The sequence below is a fragment of the Garra rufa genome, chromosome 10 (genome assembly GCF_049309525.1).
Source record: "Garra rufa chromosome 10, GarRuf1.0, whole genome shotgun sequence".
NCBI lineage: Eukaryota > Metazoa > Chordata > Actinopteri > Cypriniformes > Cyprinidae > Garra > Garra rufa.
Genome location: NC_133370.1, coordinates 1,433,344 through 1,452,778, shown reverse-complemented (window position 1 = coordinate 1,452,778; position 19,435 = coordinate 1,433,344). Strand labels below are relative to the sequence as shown.

Sequence of the window (19,435 nt, the reverse complement as noted above, 5' to 3'; positions counted from 1 at the left end):
TGACATAAAACACCAAAATACTCCATCATTTAGTGCAGGGGTGCCCAATCCTGTTCCTAGAGATCCATCTACAACCTGCAGACTTCAGGTCAGGTGTGTTTGTTCAGGGATGGAGCTGAACTTTGCAGGATGGTTTCCAAGAACAGGATTTGGCATCCCTGATATAGTGTTATTTAGCCTCAGTTTAAAAACTTCAACCCCCATTTTCACAGACCGATCTTAAAATACATATATAGTATATCATTGACTTTGTTTTGGCTCGAGATGAACACCAGAGGTGTTTTTTAAATGTTTATCAAAATTAATAAACATCCTGGCTTGATCTAAGCTCTGTCTGTGAAACCATGCCCAAAAACCTTACATTTTAAGATTGTAGGTAACATTAATACTGCATTCTGAAGGTTTTCAGAATTTGACAAATATTTCTAAGTGAACTTAGAAATGGTTGCATTTAAATACACAGGGGTGCCGCTATGATTTCCGGTCTTTTTGAAGGATGAATCTAGTAAAAATACATAATAAAAAGTAAAAAATACATAGTTTCGCTTAATCGGTAATGTTTTACATTTTTAATTCCCTTAGATTAATTATAATTCTGGTCCTTGGTCAGTTCAAGATTCCTTGCGCCGGTACTGAATTGAAGAATCAGGGATGTGGAAAACCCTGTTATTATGACTAACTACAAGACAATCATGTCTTTATTTATAATGTGCATTGATGAATTACTCATAATAAAACATAAGGACAAGGATTGAAGTCTCTCCAATGATTCTTGACATGCTGTACTCCATTTAAACCTGTTTCAGACAACTAAAACATGCAGTTTTTATTTCTAAAAAAAACTAACCACTTGCTTTTCATTTTGTATAAAATCACATGGACTTTTAATTCAGTTCTGTTTTTATTTCTGCAATAAACACAAGCCATGCTTGCCTTTGAGATACAATTTTAGAAAACAATCATTTATAGTGCATTTTATAGTCGTTCAAAGTGCATTGTCTACACTTGCGCATTATATAGGCCTATGCATTTAAACACTTCATTGCCATGTATAAATAATATTTTCCTGGGTATGAGGCCAAAATTCATACATCACAAATAAGCTCAATTAATTTAGAAAAGTAGTTAAAAACTCTTAACCAAGAAACAAAGTTCCTTTTTAAAAACTTTTTTCATAATGTGGTCCTAATGATTACATTACACTGCACAATGAAGAAACTCCACACACGTTCAACTTTAGATGAACATTTTAATGATTATAGCGCCACTTTGTGGTCGAATCTCACTTAATTGTACACAGCCTTCCTTCATAACCTTTTTCCTTCAGATCAAATGATTGTGATGCTGCAATTCATCTCAGATCTGGTTGATTTGGTTCATGGCTTAATGGAGTAGTTCACTTTCAGAACAAAATTGTACAGATAATGTACTTACCCCTTTGTTGTCACGACGCTGAAGCAAGGGAACGAGGAGATAATACCAATAATATTTTTTTAACATAATCCAAAAGGAAACCAACAAGGAAGGGATGACATGTATAACCGCAGACACCAATCACAGGGAAACACAGGGCTTAAGTAATAGGGAGAAACGAGGATAATTAATGCAACACAGGTGGAGCTAATGGAACTAAATGAACACAGGAAAAGGAAGACCAAATATGGGCATGAGGAAACACAAGGGAAAACCAGGACAAGGAGCACAAAGGAAACACTGACATAACCCTGACACTTGTCATCCAAGATGTTCATGTCTTTCTTTCTTCAGTTGTAAAGAAATAGTGTTTTTTGAGGAAAACATTTCAGGATTTTTCTCCATATAATGGACTTCTATGGTGCCCCCGAGTTTGAACTTGCTGAGCTAGACAAGACAAGTGTTTGAGGTTAAAAAGAATATAAATTGTAATTTTTTTTTTTAGAAAATAACTGATCGTTTCGCTAGATAAGACCCTTCTTTCCTCGGCTTGGATCATTTAGAGTCCTTTGAAACTGCATTTTGTAAGTTCAAACTTGGGGGCCTCATAAAAGTCCATTATATGGAGAGAAATCCTGAAAAGTTGTCCTCAGAAAACACAATTTCTTTACAACTTAAGAAAGAAAGACATGAACATCTTGGATGACAAGGGGGTGAGTACATTATCTGTACATTTTTGTTCTGAAAGTGAACTACTCCTTTAATACTCTGAAGTCCATTAGGAGGAAATTAGAAAACACGTTAGACTTAAGACTGCTGATGAAGTCGGCAATGAAGCTTGATTGGTAATCTCATTTTGGTTGTTAATGATTAATGAAATCACTGAATACAGCAGTGCATCAGTGTCGTCAGCTTTACATATGCAACTTTTATTGCAACTGAAACTTAAGATGACCATAAGCTTAGCTGAGAATCCAATTTCAAGAGTTTAGAAAGGAGTGGAAGCGCTGAGAGTAGGAGAACAATTCCGACTATTAATCCCAGCAAAAAGAAGCCAAGCATTTCGGTATTGAAATCTGATTTGTTCTTTCCTGCTATATTCAGTCTTCTCTGCTCCTCTTCTTGGATCCAGATGTTCAAGTCCTTCTTTTCTTTAATTGTTCTCTCCATTCTCTCCCTCTCCTCCTTAATCCCTCTCTCCTTCAGCCTTCTCAAGTTCTCCTGCTCCTTCTGCAGAGACGCTGTGAACCGTCTCAGTCTTGCTGGAAGCGGTTGCACGTTCTGTTTTTCCTTCTTAATATCCGCCACAATCTGATCAATCCTGCCTTGAATGCGTTTCATTTTTTGTTCATATTCTTGCTTCTCTTCATTCATGGCAGCAGTGAACGCAGACCAGCGAACCTCAGACATTTTTCTGATCACCTTCTTGATTTTCCTATTTCTTTCAGCCATATCAGCTTCTTTTTTCTCTTGTATTACCCTTGTGGTATCCTGCACTACCTGTTGAACTTCAGCGGTGAAGGGACGGTAATCATTCACGAGCAGGAGCTCGTCCACTTTCTGCAGGAGTCGACACACCTGATTTCGGTTTGAAGGGTTTGTGTTGTCGAAGGCCATGAAACGCCTTTCAAATCTCTCCACAAATTCTTGAACCTTTCGATGTTGTCTCGAAACAAACTTTTCAATGGATTCTCCTCTGAGTCTGTCGGCGTGTGAGAAGATCAGGATGGTGTGATGAGTGATATCTTCATGAAACATCTCAAAAATCATTTCTATGGTGCGTTGCTGTTCTTCTGTATATCGTTCTATCGGAACGACGAGTAGAAATGCATGAGGACCAGGAGAACACAAGGCCAGGCAATGCTGTATTTCTTTAAGTGCTTGATCCGAGTCAATAAAATCAGGTGTGTCTACAAGATTGAGCTTTCGTCCTTCCACTGTTTCACATTTTTGCTTGCACTCTTTTGTGACTAAACTCATGCTAAGTTTCTCATCAAAGCATTTATTTCCCAGGATGCTGTTTCCTGTTGCGCTTTTCCCTGCACCTGTTTTTCCCAGCAGAACCAGATGCACTGCATTCGAAGATGGAGTGGGTGAACAAACAGTTTGCGCAGGTCTTTCATTACTCTCAGTACTCTCATCTGAGTTTCTGTTTGACTTTTGCCTCAGTGCACCTGAGAAAAAAAGTGAGCTTACAATCATTATTTGGTTCACTCGGTGTGAAAAGTACATAAAAGTACAGCATAATACAATACGTGTTCTTTATCAAGGCTTTTCCAAATAAACAAATTCTGAATTATTACTAAATACAGAAATAATGTAAAAATGTTTAAATTAATGTAGCCGTCTAATGAATAAATGATAGTATTAAATCTTGAATTACCTTTGCTGGACATATTTCCTAGTTGAGTTTCTCAATGTGTGTTTGTACTTTGTAACCTGCTTCCAGCCTTGTTGGACTATTTATGATGGGCAGGACTTATAGAAACGAAACTGATCACAAACTCAGATGTCGATGCATTAAACCAATAAATGAGATGCAATGATTGTAAAAAGTGAAAAATAAATAAATGCATTTGTATTTGTTCATAAACATATTTAATGTAAGACATGCACAAAAGGGATTATTTGTGAATTTAATAATGTGTTTTGTTTATCTACATCAAGGAGGGACACAGTGTCGTCACTGATTCATTGCATACAGGTTAAGGAGATACATTATAAAATTCTTCCTGTTCATCCTGTTCATTTCTGATGTTGAGTCTTGTTCGGTTTGTGGTTTTGTTAAGAAACAGCTGCCCAATTGTTTTTGGTTTGCAACCAACAAATTATGGATTGACTTAAGCAAAATTCTTCATTCATTAGCAAAATGGCTTAAATCTCCTTTACCCTTTATTTTATTTATTTATTTATTTTGCTGAAATTGATTCTGTTTCATCTTTTAGACTTTTAGACAAATAACAAATAGTGCCAAATTTTTGGTGCATTACACTCTTAAAAATAAAGTTGCTTCATGATGCCATAGAAGAACCTTTTTGTCTAAAAGAAGCTTAAACATCTGAAGAGCCTTTCTTTTTCACAAAAGGTTCTTTGTGGTTAAAGAAGGTTCTTCAGATTATAAAAAGGTAAGAAAGAGATGGTTCTTTAAAGAACTTTTCACTGAATGGTTCTTTGTGGAACCAAAGATGGTTCTCGCTGTGAAGAACCTTTTAAAGCAGCTTTATTTTTAAGAGTGTATGACAACTTTTCTAAAAAGATGTAATTTTATTTTTGTGCTTTTCTTTTTCTGTATGGATAATACCATAATTTGATATAGGAAAATCCATATTATTAGTTTTACGTCCTTATTTTTATGATCGGCCTTTGTTGGAATACATCCATGTCTCATTTTCCTGTTCTTGTATGTTTTTACAAGTTCTGCAATTTAAAAAAAAAGCAAAATATGCAGACATAATTTATGAACTTTTTTTATATTCTTCACAGTTTGTTACTGAGTTCTACAGACTATTATTTATGCTGTCTGCATACATTTGCTGCACTATATTTTTATGTTTGCAATATAAACAAAAACACAATGATTGTTGCTTACTATATAAAGTAAAATCTTTGGATGGAAGAATAAAGACGAAATGTCTGTTTGACAGAAAAGAAAAATGTAGTCATTTATGGACCAGTGTTTCTGATGAATGAGGGTTTGGGGAAAAACTGTTGGTACAACATCGTTTTTTTTATTGCATTTAAGCAGATCATAGAAACTCTGAAACACAAAGCTTGAAGTGATATAATAAAAATGAATAAATGATAAATTAGAAACATGTGAATAACAAAGCCAGTGGTTTTTTTTTTTAGTATTGAGATACTATTCTACTTTTTATTATTTTAAATGGCCTTTTATTTATATATATTTTTTATTTTAATTACATTTTAGTTAAAGTTTTTGTGATTTTTAGTAGGTTTCTTTTGGCCATTCCCCCAAAAAACCTTCCCTTTCTTGGAGCTCCAAATCCTAACAAGTTAACCAATGACACTGCTTACGATCTGACTGCTGAGAATATGCTATAATAAATCCTAAAATCAATCCTATTAAACCCCCCATTATTAAGAATAAAAACCTAATCATGTTTTTTTTATTGAAATATGATGGAAGTACAAATTTTGGCTTTTCTTCACTCAGTCTCCTCTGCACCTCTTCTTGAGCCCAGATTTCCAGGTTCTTCTTTTCTTTTTTTTCTCTTTCCTTTCTTTCCATCTCCTCTTCAGTCGCTCTTTTCTTTACTTTTCTCACATTCTCCAGCTCCTCGTGCAGGGATGCTCCGAACCGTCTCAGTCTTGCTGTAATCGGTTGCACATTCTGTTTTTCCTTCTCTATATCTTTCCGAATCTGATCAATCCTGCCTTGTATACATTTCTTTTTTCTCTCGATTTCTTGCCTCTCTTTATTCATGGATGCAGTGAAGGCACGCCAGTGAACATCAGACATTTTCCTGACCACCTTCTCTATCTCAGCTTTTCTTTTCTCTTCTGTTTCCCTCTGGGCTTCTTGCATTGCCTCTGTATCTTCGTTAGCGAAGTGACGGTTCTCTTTCCTGACCAGCAGCTGGTCCACTTTCTGCAGGAGTTGACGCACCTGATCTCGGTTTGTAGGGTTTGTGTTGTCGAAGGCCACGAAGCGGCTATCAAATCTTTCCACCAGGTCTTGAACTTTTCGATGTTGTTTCGAAACAAACTCTTCAATGGATTCTCCTCTGAGTCTGTCGGCGTGCGAGAAGATCAGGATGGTGTGATGGCTGATGTCCTCACGAAACATCTCCAGAATCAATTCTACGATGCTTTGCTGCTCCCCTGTATATCGTTCTATTGGTATAACAAGTAGAAATGCATGAGGACCAGGAGAACACAAGGCCAGGCAGTGTACTGCTTCCTGTCGCAGCTCTTCAATTGTTAAGCCTGTATCAGCAAACATAGGTGTGTCTACAAGAATAAGCTTTCGTCCTTCCACCGTTGCACATTCTCTCCTATACTCTTTAGTGACTGAACCCATGCTTAATTCAGCATCAAATCGATCTTCTCCAAGAATGATGTTTCCCGTCGCACTTTTCCCTGCACCCGTTTTTCCCAGCAGAACCAGTCGCAGTTCATTCAGAGCTGGATTTAATGCAGATAGTTCGCTGCCAGGTAAAGCTTGTCTACTCATGCTGGGAGGATTTTCAGTTTGAGAGGATGAACCAACATTCTGAACAGGTCTCTCATTGCTCTCGTTATTGTCATTCAAGTTCATGTTTGACCTTTGATTCTGAACATTAAGTGTCCTCGATGGTCCTGAGAAAAGGAGACATCCTACAATCATTATTTACACTCTTAAAAATAAAGGTGCTTTAAAAGGTTTTTCAAAGTGATGCCATAGAAGAACCATTTCAGGTTTCACAAAGAACCATTCAGCCAAAGGTTCTCTTTCTTACCTTTTACAAAAAAGTTTTTTTGTGGCAAAAGAAGGTTCTCCAGATTATAAAAAGGTAAGAAACAGATGTTAAAGGTTCATTATAAAACCATTTAGACAAAAAAGGTTCTTCTATGGCATTAAGAATGTAGTTCAGTTCTCTGTAAGATACAAACAATTATTGCGTAAAATTACCAATGAATAATGGCCTATGTGTTTACCGAGGCTATTTTTTCGAACAATCAAGTACTGATTTCTAAAAACAAAAATAATGCAAACTGCTAAAATAAGTCTGATGAATAAATAAATAAAGATTGCTTACCTTCGTTGGACATGCTCTAGTTGGGTTTCTCAGTGTGTGTGTTTCTAACCAGTTTCAAGTGTTGTTAGACTGGTTTGATAGGGGAAGGGCTTACAGGAAAACAGAAATTAAACTTGTTTATGCATTAGACCTATGTTTATTTCTATATTTAATGACCCTTTTTTCAGTCTAATAAATCCACTAGAGAGACACAGTGACCCTGTTTCAGAAATGACAGATTATTTGTGTACAGGTCTGATTATTTATTATATATTCCATCATATGTAGACTGTTACTTGGATTTTAACATGAACGTGCTTACAGTATTAAGTAACACCTTCATTAAATGGTTTAAAAAAGTATGAGAAATGTCTGTTCAAGAGAAAAAAAGGACAATGAAGTCATTTATGGACAAAAATCAATGTGATGAAGTTTGAGGAAACTGGAAATGCTTGGATGAAAAACAGGGCTGTCCAAAAAAGCATAAAACAGGTTAATATCTCTAATGATGTAGAACAAATTACAAAAGTATAATGTCAATCCAAGAAAAATGTTGGTACTACATCGTTTTTTTATTGCATTGAAGCAGATCATAGAAACAACTATCAAACACAAAGCTTGAAGTGCAATTTAAAAATGAAGGTTTATAAAATAAAAGTTTTTGCGGAAAGTGCTGGTGAAAGTCAGATCTTAAAACTGACACATAAAACAGCAAAGCCTTACAGTTACATAGGTGACATAAATACAGTAATCTTTAAGTGCGGTACCTCACAGTGAATTCAGTAACAGCTCCTCTTTTCAAAAGAATGTTCTAATATTTAACAAATAAATAACCCAATTTTCTTCATGACTGGACATAAAATAACTTTGGCAATCACTGCTGGTTTGTCTGATAGCAAAATGTTCCCTAAAACACTTGAATGTCCTTTGAATGTAAACATTGTCAAGAAATAATTGACGTCTATGAGTAGCATTCATGTCTGCAGCGAGCAGAGAATTGAGAGAAGTAAACAAAGAGCCAGAGACATCCTGTTTTGGCCAGGAATAAACAAACAGATCGAGGAAATGGTGGAGAGATACACCATATGCCTAGAGCGCCGAAAATCTAACCCAAGAGATCCTATGATCTCCCACCAGATTCCGGAGCGTCCATGGCAGGTCATCGCAACAGACCTGTTCACGTGGAACGGAGATGACTATTTGGTAGCTGTCGACTACTACAGCAGATTCTTCGAGTTGGAAAGACTTCGGTCAACCACATCAACAGCAGTGATCCGTAAGCTGAAGGCCATATTTGCCAGGCACGGCGTACCTGAAAAAATTATTTCAGATAATGGACCGCAGTACAGCTCGCATGACTTTAAAGACTGCAGTTCAGTGGGACTTAGTGCATGTGACATCCAGTCCTTACTATCCACAAAGTAATGGTCTCGCCGAAAAAACAGTGCAAACTGCAAAGACCATATTGAGCAAAGCACACGCTGAAAAGAAGGACCCATACCTTAGATTATTGTAACACAGGAATACCCGTTGACGGATTTAAGTCTCCCGCGCAGTTGCTGATGAGTCGGCGTCTCCGTTCCATTCTGCCTACATCGGGAAAGCAGTTGCAACCCCAGGTCGCTGATCAAAAGCTTGTGATTGCTAAAAGGAAGCAAAAACAAACTAAACAGAAACAGTACTACTGCGCAAAAAGAGTTACTTTCTCCCTGACCATCACCAGAGGTCAGCGTCACCGGAATACAAACATATACACACATGTCACTACATATCCCATGACCCTGTACCTGGCACTGATCACACGGCGATCACTTTCTGTTCCTGGACTATATAAACTTCTGGTTCTCACTCACACATTGCAAAGTCTTGTTTTGCCCCAGCTGACTTTTCTGTGCATTCTCTATTGCTATTGTGGATTACCCATGTATGACTCTGGACTGTTTCTCTCTCCTTGGATTCCTTGCCGCCTGCCCTTGGACTTTAATTGTTTGCCTTCCTGCAGAGTGGTTTGTGTTTGTAGCTCCCCCGAGCTTTGTTTTTCTGTTGGAATCTTACTGTCACTCTCTGTTGTTTAAATTGATAAAATATAGCTTAACTCCCATCAAATTTCTGATATTATCCACCAAACTAATCTGACTGATCTGATCATTCGCTTTTATAGGGTGACCATATTCTGAGAATCCAAAAAGAGGACACCCTCCCCAGGATGCACCCCCCCCCCTCCTTTATTTGCAACAGACACATACTGCCCTCCAAAGGCAAAGAGCAGTAACTACGCATTTGGTCAAAATTGAGGCTTAAAATGGACTTGATGAAAACTGTTTTGTCTTTTGGCAAAGTCTCCTGATCAATTTTGTCCCAAAGAAACGAGAGTGTTTCCGAGAAACAAGTGTGTCAACCTCTTTGACTAGCTGGCCTAAAAACTTTAAAGGCATTTTTCTTTGTTTCAGTGTTGGTGTAGTTACTGCACTTTGCCTTTGGAGGGCAGCATAGGTGCAGATGGTGCACAATGCTTCCCATTTATCACGACCACAAATGAACATCGGGTATTTTTTTTGCAATTCGTCTGTGAAACTACATCTGCATTTCAGCATGTTAGTGACACACAGCTCTTGCAGAGCAGCTCCTCGTTTGTTTTGTTTTGACAACTGGGTCTTTCACGTCATCAGACAGGTACCTCAGAATAATGCCGGTGGGCAGTGGCTGCATTTAAAGTGTTGAATTAATGACGGTCAGTGAAATGAGGTAAAAAACCCGGACATTTTATGATATTTTACAAAATCCCCCCAGACATAATTTTATAGCCAAAAAGGAGGACATGTCCGGGTAAAAGAGGACGTATGGTCACCCTAGCTTTTATTCTATAACCGCGAGTGCAGCGCGTTAGCATTCCGTTAGCCGGTTAGCTTGAAATTCGCATTCCATTGACGTTTTTATTTTGCATCTATTATCATTAGCATTCCGTTAGCTGTTAGCTTGCCATTCACGTTTCTATTTGTTCGCGTTTGTTCTACAACTGTTTTCTTTTTTCTCCTGCTTCGTTGTTTTTCCCCCTGATCTGTTTTTCAAGAGTTCATCAAACAACAGTGGTAAGTTGGAATCATTCTACAATCACAGTGAGCAATGGCTTCTTCTCCTGCTATTGTTGTTTGCACCACTTGCCACATGTATATCTTATCTATCTCTGTCGGCAGTGAGGGGTTTACATGTGATAAATGCAGGAAAATAGTTAGGCTGACAGAGAAGATTTCAGAACTAGAGTCACACATCCTAACTTTAACAGAGGATGGTAAGAATGTGAGGACCTTAGATACGGCTTTGGATGAGACTAGTTCAGGGAGCCCAGAACATTGTTCGGTTCCGGTAACAACGCCCATGCAGCAGGGCGACTGGGTAACTGTGAGACGGCATAGTCGCGGGGCAAAACACCGCTCTTCCGTTCTGATCAGAACATCAACGGAACATGGAAATAGAGACACCAGCCATCATAGTCCAATGTTACCGGGAGCCAGAGCGTCTGACATCTTGGCAAATTTAAAAGTGCTGGCTAATGCTAAGCGTACTTGTACTTGACTAACTAGGGCCCAGGTCAGGAAGCAGACAGACTGGCTAAATCGACACAGAAATCAGTTAATTCTCAGCACATAGAGACCCTTTCACCTATATATCACACTATAGAGACTGTGTTTGTTTCCCGAGCTAGAAAATACAAAAAACGTCCAAACCTAATTAAGAGTAACTATTTAATTGATGTTACAAATAAACAAATAAAAATGTATATAATACAGAAAAACAAGTGATGAAGTTTGGCTTATTGAATATCAGGTCCCTTTATACGAAAGCACTTTTTGTAAATTATGATCATTGATCATAACCTAGATGTGCCCTGTTTGACAGAAACTTGGCTAAAACCACATGATTACATTATTTTAAATGAGTCAACCCCCCAAGATTTCTGTTATAAACATGAGCCACATCTAAAAGGTAAAGGGGGAGGTGTTTCTAATATTTATAGCAATAGTTTCAGTGTTTCTCAGAGATTGGGCTTCAAGTATAATTTGTTAGAAGTAATGGTGCTTTATATAACATTATCCAGAGAAACAAGTGTTAATGATAAATCCCCTGTGACGTTTGTACTGGCTACTGTATACAGGCCACCAGGGCACCATAAAGACTTTATTAAAGAATTTGCTGAAGTTAGGGTTGGCTGCAGATAAAGTCTTAATAGTGGGTGATTTTAACATCCATGTTGATAGTGAAAAAGATGCATTAGGAACAGCATTTATAGACATTCTGAACTCTATTGGGGTTAGACAACATGTGTCAGGACCTACTCATTGTCAAAATCATACTCTAGATTTAACACTGTATCATGGAATTAATGGCGTTGAAATTTTACAGCAAAGCGATGATATCTCAGATCATTATCTAGTCTCGTGTATACTCCAGATAGCTAAAACTGTAAATTCAACTTCTTGCAACAAGCACGGTAGAACCATCACTTCTACTACAAAAGACTGCTTTGTAAGTAATCTTCCTGACTTGTCTGAATTCCTCAGCATATCCAATAGCTCAGAAAAACTTGATGGTGTAATAGAAACTATGGACTCTCTCTTTTCTAGCACTTTAGATATGGTTGCTCCTTTGCGCTTAAGAAAGATTAAGGAAAACAGTGCGACATCGTGGTATAATGAGCACACCTGCGCCCTAAAGAGAGCAGCCCGGAAAATGGAGCGCAGCTGGAAGAAAACAAAACTAGAGGTTTTTTGTACCACTTGGCGTGAATGTACCCTATCCTATATAGAAAAGCATTAAAAACTGCTAGATCACATTACTTTTAGTCTCTTTTAGAAGAAAACAAACATAGCCCTAGGTATTTATTCAATACAGTGGCTAAATTAACGAAAAATAAAGCACCAACAGGTGCTGACTTTTCCCAACAGCACAGCAGTAATGACTTTATGAACTACTTTACTACCAAGATCGATACTATCAGAGATAAAATTGTAACCATGCAGCCGCCCGTTACAGTATTGCATCAGACCTCCTGAGGAACAATTCCATTAATTCTCTTCAATAGGAGAGGAAATACTGTATAAACTTGTAAAATCATGTAAACCAACAACATGTGTGTTAGACCCTATTTCATCTAAGCTACTAAAATATGTGCTTCATAGATCAAGTCATAGATCCTCTTCGGAATATTATTAACACGTCATTGTCATTTAGATATGTCCCCAACACATTCAAGCGGGCTGTTATTAAGATTGTCATTAAAAATCCACTACTTGACCCCAACAAATTAATTAATTACAGACCAATTTCGAATCTCCATTTTCTGTCAAAGATACTAAAAAAGTTAGTATTCTCACAATTATGTTCCTTCTTACAGAAAAATGGTATCTGTGAGGATTTCTAGTCAGGATTTAGAACGAATCATAGCACTGAGACTGCCCTTATTAGAGTTACAAATGCATTTTTTTTTAATAGACTTGAAAATTATGTTAGCATTAATGGTTCAAATCGTTGTTATCCGGCCGGCATCAGTTCTTGGCAATAAATGAAGAGGTATCATATCGATCACAAGTGCAGTATGGAGTACCTCAAGGCTCAGTACTAGGGCCATTACTTTTTATGCTGATGATACTCGGCTCTATATTTCTTCGCGGCCCGGCGAGACATACCAGTTTGAAAAGCTAACAGAATGCATAGTTGATATAAAAACTGGATGACGAGTAATTTCTTACTGCTAAATTCTGAAAAAACAGAGGTGTTAATTATTGGACCTAAAACCTCTGCATGTAATAACCTAAAACACTGTCTAATACTCGATGACTGCTCTGTCAATTCTTTGTCATCAGTTAGGAACCTAGGTGTGCTATTCAATAGCAATATTTCCTTCGAAAGCCACATTTCTAGCATTTGCAAAACCGCATTTTTTCATCTCAAAAACATAATGAAATGACGACCTATGCTGTCAATGTCAAATGCAGAAACGTTAATTCTCTGGCAATTTGATAATACCTAGAATATCAAAATCAACTGCCGGCGACAGATCATTTTCTTATTTAGCACCTACACTCTGGAACAATCTACAGGTCCTTCTCAAAAAATTAGCATATTGTGATAAAGTTCATTATTTTCTGTAATGTACTGATAAACATTAGACTTTCATATATTTTAGATTCATTACACACATTTGAAAATAGTTCTAGCCTTTTATTGTTTTAATATTGATGATTTTGGCATACAGCTCATGAAAACCCAAAATTCCTATCTCAAAAAATTTGCACATTTCATCCGACCAATAAAAGAAAAGTGTTTTTAATACAAAAAAAAGTCAACCTTCAAATAATTATGTTCAGTTATGCACTCAATACTTGGTCGGGAATCCTTTTGCAGAAATGACTGCTTCAATGCGGCGTGGCATGGAGGCAATCAGCCTGTGGCACTGCTGAGGTGTTATGGAGGCCCAGGATGCTTCGATAGCGGCCTTAAGCTCATCCAGAGTGTTGGCTCTTGCGTCTCTCAACTTTCTCTTCACAATATCCCACAGATTCTCTATGGGGTTCAGGTCAGGAGAGTTGGCAGGACCAACACCAGCAGCTGACATGGCACCCCAGACCATCACTGACTGTGGGTACTTGACACTGGACTTCAGGCATTTTGGCATTTCCCTCTCCCCAGTCTTCCTCCAGACTCTGGCACCTTGATTTCCGAATGACATGCAAAATTTGTTTTCATCCGAAAAAAGTACTTTGGACCACTGTGTGTGCAAGACCACAGATGAGTCCTCTGAAATCTGACATTGGTACAAACTGCTGGTTTAGTCTGGCCAGAGGAGAACTGGTCCCCCGATGGGCCTGGTTTCTCCCAAGGTTTTTTTCTCCGTTTCTGTCACCTGTAGAGTTTTGGTTCCTTGCCGCTTTCGCCTCTGGCTTGCTTAGTCGGGGACACTTTCAGCGATATCGTATACTATTTGAACTGAGCTGGATAATGACATCACTAAATTCAATGATGATCTGCCTGTAACTAAAAAATTGATTGTCTACACTACTGCATTATTGACACAATATTCTGTTTAATACTGTGAAGTTGCTTTGACACAACCTGTATTGTTAAAAGCACTATATAAATAAAGGTGACTTGACTTCACTTGACTTATTGCTTTGTTGTATGGACTATTGTTTATTCTGCCTGCCGCCTGGCCCGAGCCTCTGCCTGTCTATTTACTACGATTACTGCATTGTCTCTGATATACCTGTCTGCTGTCAATTTACCTGAACTGTCTGACTTTGAGATCGTTTCAACAAAGCTGCACATGTATCCCCACTCCGCTGACTCTTCGTTACATTGTCTAACCCCAGTAGAGTTCAGAATGTCTATATATTCTGATACCAAATGCATCTTTTTTAATTATCAACATGCATATTAAAATCAACAACAATTTAGACTTTGGCTGTATCCGAAACCGCATACTCATACTGAGTAGGAACTTAATTCCAGTAAGTACTTACTTAACAAGTGCTAATAGAGTATGTACTCTACAGCCAAATCTTATTGAGTATGAATGCGATCCGAACGTCTTCCGCCATGCTGACGTTATCTTGTGATCTACGGCGTTAGAACAAGCACAACAACTTAAAAGATGTGAGCTACAGGTTTATTTCATCTATCTGTAACTATTTTGATGTTGATGAAATTTGCTCATTCTGTGGTCCTGTTGTCCTTTTATTGTGATTGTAGTATAACCAATAAATTTTGGGTTGATTTTTATTTATCTCTCTCTATTTATCTCTACTTATATGATCCTTACTCCTTATAGATATTATTTTTGTTACAAAAACCCAAATTGTTATTTCTCGGATATGTTATTAATTTCTTAATTTTATGTCCAAAATTGTTCACCGACACACAAAACTGGCTTAAATCTCCTTTGTTTTCCTCTTTCTGTGTATATAATCTCATACTATGATGTATGCAAGCCCAAAATAGTTATGTTTATTGTTTTTCCCTGAGTTTTGTATGTAATTATAAGGTCTGCAGTAATAATAATAAAAAGAAAATAAGAGTGACAAGTGCACCAGCACCTCATAGCATTAGTAACACGACAACCCTGCCTAGTAGGTTTTCCTCCATGTTTGCAATATCTGCACAAAGAGTGCAACTGTTCGAAGATCTCGTCGTTGGAGAAGACTGTTGATTTTACACTCAAAAAATGTAAATGTAAACTATACTACTTAAAAATTAAGATTACCTCAGAATGCATTGCTAGCCCACTCCAACACTAATGAACAATAATAATCACACATAATGACCAATAATTAACTATAGTTTTTAGTGCGGTGTGTCTAAATGATTAGTTTCGCTCAGTCACTAATTTTACAAAAGATTAAGATCATACTACTATTCTCATATAAAATCAGTGTGAATGAATTAAAAATACACACTTCAATATTCGTCATCTCGTGACTGCACAAACATACAATTGAACATTAAACAACCTTGTTTATACTCATGTGTAAAATAAAGCAGTGATCAGAAGTGTAACACAGTTTATTGATATAAAATCTTCCAACTTCCTTATTCACGGATCAGCAGTATCAAACTGAAGCAGCACTTGTTTCTTTCGGTTCCGGTGGCTGATAAAAAAACGTATCCCCAGTCAAAAATAGGTTAAGATATGTATCCCACTATAACTTTTGCCAGGTAACAAGTAACTTGTTCATATTCACCACTGTTATTAGACATGAACTGAAGTATTCACAAAATAAAATGCTTGATGATAGGCCATCATCTGTACATTTTGGAGAGGGGAGGGTGTACATATTTTGGCAGACTGCATGTCCAGCCTTACAAGACAACTATACTGCGATCTCCTTTTGTGTATTGAAGTGCAATGCATAATTAAATGATTTAAAATTAATTCACCATGGAAATATGTAACAGAGGTCTAACACGTCAACATTTGAGTTTTGTTTGTTTCTGTAAGTCCTTCCCCTTTCAAACCAGTCTAACAACATGAAACAGGTTAGAAACACACATACAGAGAAACCCAACCAGAGAACATGTCCAACGAAGGTAATTAATCTTTATTCATCAGACAATCTACACTTACTTAAACAGTTTACATTATTTTAGTTTTTTGGTAATCAGGATTTGGTTGTTTGAAAAAAAGCCTTGATGTTCATGGGTAATTTTATGCTGTAATAGTTTGTATCTTTTGTAGACCCAAAATACTAAATACACAGAAGTGAACTAAATAATGATTGTAGGATGTTCTTTTTTCTCAGAAGCATCAAGAACACATAATGTTCAGAGTCGAAGGTCAAACGATAACTCTAACAAGAGTACTGAGAGTATTGATGAGATTAATAATGAGAGACCAGCCCAAAATGTTTGTTCACCCTCTCAAACTCAAAATCCTCCCAGCACAAGTAAAGATGGCTTACCTGGCAGTGTTCCGTTCACAGTAAATCCAGCACTAAATGAACTGCGACTGGTTCTGCTGGGAAAAACAGGTGCAGGGAAAAGTGCAACAGGAAACACCATCCTGGGAAAAAGACACTTTCATGCTGAAGTGAGCATGGGTTCAGTAACAAGAGAGTGCAAGAGAGCATGTGAAATGGTGAAAGGACGAGAACTCGTTCTTGTTGACACACCAGGTTTTTTTGACACAGACCTAACAGAAGAACAAGTAAAACAAGAAGCAATACACTGCCTGGCCTTGAGTTATCCCGGTCCTCATGCATTTCTGCTCGTTATACCGATAGATCGATATACGGAGGAGCAGCAACGCACCGTACAAATGATTCTGGAGATGTTTCATGAGGACATCAGACATCACGCCATCTTGATCTTCTCACACGCCGACAGACTCAGAGGAGAATCCATTGAAAAGTTTATTTCAAGACAAAATCGAAAAATCCAAGACCTCGTGAAGAGATTTGGGAGGCGTTTCGTGGCCTTTGACAACACAAACCCTACAAACCAAGATCAAGTGCATCGACTCCTGCAGAAAGTGGACGAGCTGCTGGCTGTGAATGAGAACCATCACTTTACTAATGAAGTTACAGAGGTAATGCAAAAAGCCCAGAGGATAATAGAAGAGAGAACACAAGCTGAAAAGGCTGAAAGAATGAGGGAAATAGAAAAGGAGGTCAGAAAAATGGCTGACACTCATTGGGCCATGTTCACTGATGCCATCACTGAAGAGAGACAAGAAACAGTACAAGAAAGGAAATTAATACAAGGTAGGATTGGTCAGATCCAGGTGGATATACAGAAGGAAGAACAGAATGTGCAACCGATTTCAGAAAGGCTGAGACGTTTAAGAGCATCTCTGCAAGAGGAGCTGGAGAACATGAAACAACTGGAGGAAAGAGGGGTGGAGGTGGAAAGGGAGAGAATGGAAAGAGAAGAGAAAGTCAAGAGGGACCTGGACATCTGGATCCAAAAAGAGTTGCAAAGGAGAGTGAGTGAAGCAGAGAAGAAAAGAGAAGATTTTTTCTCAAATAATAAATTGCTGATTATGTTGACCATTTTTTTGTTGGGGTATGGGGCTTCATTTGCACCCACACTCTTACAGCGTCTCTTCCCCACAGCTCTAGCACCGGGAACTACATATTCAACCATGTTTTTGACCAATTTGCTTAAAACAAACACAGGAAATGCAATGAAATCTGCATCTCCAAAGTTGGTAACAAATTGCTGCATTCAGTGATCTGTTTATGACTAAAAAATAAAGAGTTCACATGTCAAGTTTTATTGCTGAGCTTTTTTATGGGCCATAAGGAGTGTCACATTTTTCTCATTCATTTCCTCCACACGTTCTTGTCATTCCATGCATTGCAAATGACTGATTCACACAAGGCTTTATACTCCATAATGTGAGAAGAATTGACCACAGAGTGGCACTATGCTGAATCAATCTACATATGTGCTTTTGGAACCATATGGACTTTGAATCTAAACAAGCTTTTCCACTCAATCCTGGATACCGCCTGAATAGCAAATGATGGAAAAATCTGATGTTTTTATTTTCAGAGGACTCAAAATAATTGAAATTAATTGCAGGTTTTGTGGAAAAAAGGTCTTGTCTTATTTGCAAAGAGGTCAAGTTGCAGGGCTCCTTGATGCCAAAACTAATAACAGCAGGCCATCATCTGGTCTGTTTTTAAAAATCATCAAAAAAGCATTTACATTTTTTTTATATATATGTGTTACCAGTGTTGTCTGTGTTGTTGTTTTTTTCTCTCAATGTAGAAACCAGACGAACATCAACTGATGGTTGGTTTAAAGGGGTCCTATTATGCTCCTTTACAAAGTCTTTATTCTGTTTTTGGGGTGTCCTTGAACATGCTCTCATGCCTAGTTGTTTGAAAAACGCATTATTTTTCACAATATTTGGATTATAATAATAGCTTTCTCCCCAGGCTGGCACAAACGGCTCGTAGTTCCGGGTTCCGCCTTCCACAAAACTAAATGTATAGTGATTGGTCAGCAGTTCCACTGCGTTGTGATTGGCACACAGTGTAGACCGTGTTCCGCCCCTGCTATACCCCTTCCCAAAGCAGCAAACTAGATTAAAGTAATTCTTACTTTTTAAATATGGATATTTTTTTTACAAAAACACATCTGATTGCTAAAGGAGGCTTTTACCGCTTGCCCTTGGGCCATGTGAGGCACTTTTTTTTTTACTATAGATTGACGTATTTTCAGTCTATGCTGTTCTACGAGTGCCAGAATTGATTTAATATAACTCCGATTGCATTCGTTTGAAAGAAGGAAATCATATACACCTAGGATGCATGAAGGGTGAGTAAATAAATAATACGCTATTGTTTATCCTACCATCAGCATGGGAGATCGCTGATACGTGACATTATCATTATTGTGCTAATGTATTTAATTATTTGCATGCCCGAAACCATTAAGCTAGTGAAGTTGTCTACACTGTATGATGAATAAATATCTCACCACACACTGCACGTCTAGGCGCGGCTCCGACGCGCCCACGGAGGATCACTAGTCAATGTTCGTGTTTACATCAGTCGCGGATCTGCGTGTGTTTGGACCCTCTGTTCAACACACGTGAACGGCGCGGCTTCAGCACGGCTACCGGAGCAGTTCGTGGACCCTTTAGTTAAAGCTGTGTTTAAACGAGCTGACCTACAGCTTGCTGTAGCATCCCAAAAGCGGCTGTCCATATTACATGGGCAAAGTTAGGCGAATCTACGGTGGCCGACAGAGGCCAACGCGCTGCAAACAAGAAAACACATGCA

General features: G+C 37.9%; 3 protein-coding genes across 3 annotated transcripts; 1 reads left to right on the top strand and 2 right to left on the bottom strand.

The window, feature by feature from the left end:
* Nucleotides 1-1,267: 1,267 nt before the first annotated feature.
* On the bottom strand, nucleotides 1,268-3,809 carry LOC141343787 (GTPase IMAP family member 7-like). Its single transcript, XM_073848431.1, has 2 exons — nucleotides 3,797-3,809; nucleotides 1,268-3,587 (listed from the first exon to the last, which is right to left on the bottom strand). Exons 1-2 carry the CDS (start codon nucleotides 3,807-3,809, stop codon nucleotides 2,359-2,361), a joined length of 1,242 nt encoding a protein of 413 aa, XP_073704532.1. The 3' UTR covers nucleotides 1,268-2,358.
* Nucleotides 3,810-5,419: 1,610 nt separating this feature from the next.
* On the bottom strand, nucleotides 5,420-7,185 carry LOC141343785 (GTPase IMAP family member 7-like). Its single transcript, XM_073848430.1, has 2 exons — nucleotides 7,173-7,185; nucleotides 5,420-6,732 (listed from the first exon to the last, which is right to left on the bottom strand). Exons 1-2 carry the CDS (start codon nucleotides 7,183-7,185, stop codon nucleotides 5,420-5,422), a joined length of 1,326 nt encoding a protein of 441 aa, XP_073704531.1.
* A 9,034-nt stretch (nucleotides 7,186-16,219) lies between these two features.
* On the top strand, nucleotides 16,220-18,438 carry LOC141343784 (uncharacterized). The gene is made up of 3 exons (XM_073848429.1): nucleotides 16,220-16,232; nucleotides 16,445-17,846; nucleotides 18,417-18,438. Exons 1-3 carry the CDS (start codon nucleotides 16,220-16,222, stop codon nucleotides 18,436-18,438), a joined length of 1,437 nt encoding a protein of 478 aa, XP_073704530.1.
* The last annotated feature ends 997 nt before the right edge of the window (nucleotides 18,439-19,435 follow it).

Coding starts and splice junctions, on each gene's coding strand:
- LOC141343784 (XM_073848429.1), top strand. Junction 17,847..18,416: donor ATGAAATCTGCATCTCCAAA/GTTGGTAACAAA, acceptor CTCTCAATGTAG/AAACCAGACGAACATCAACT.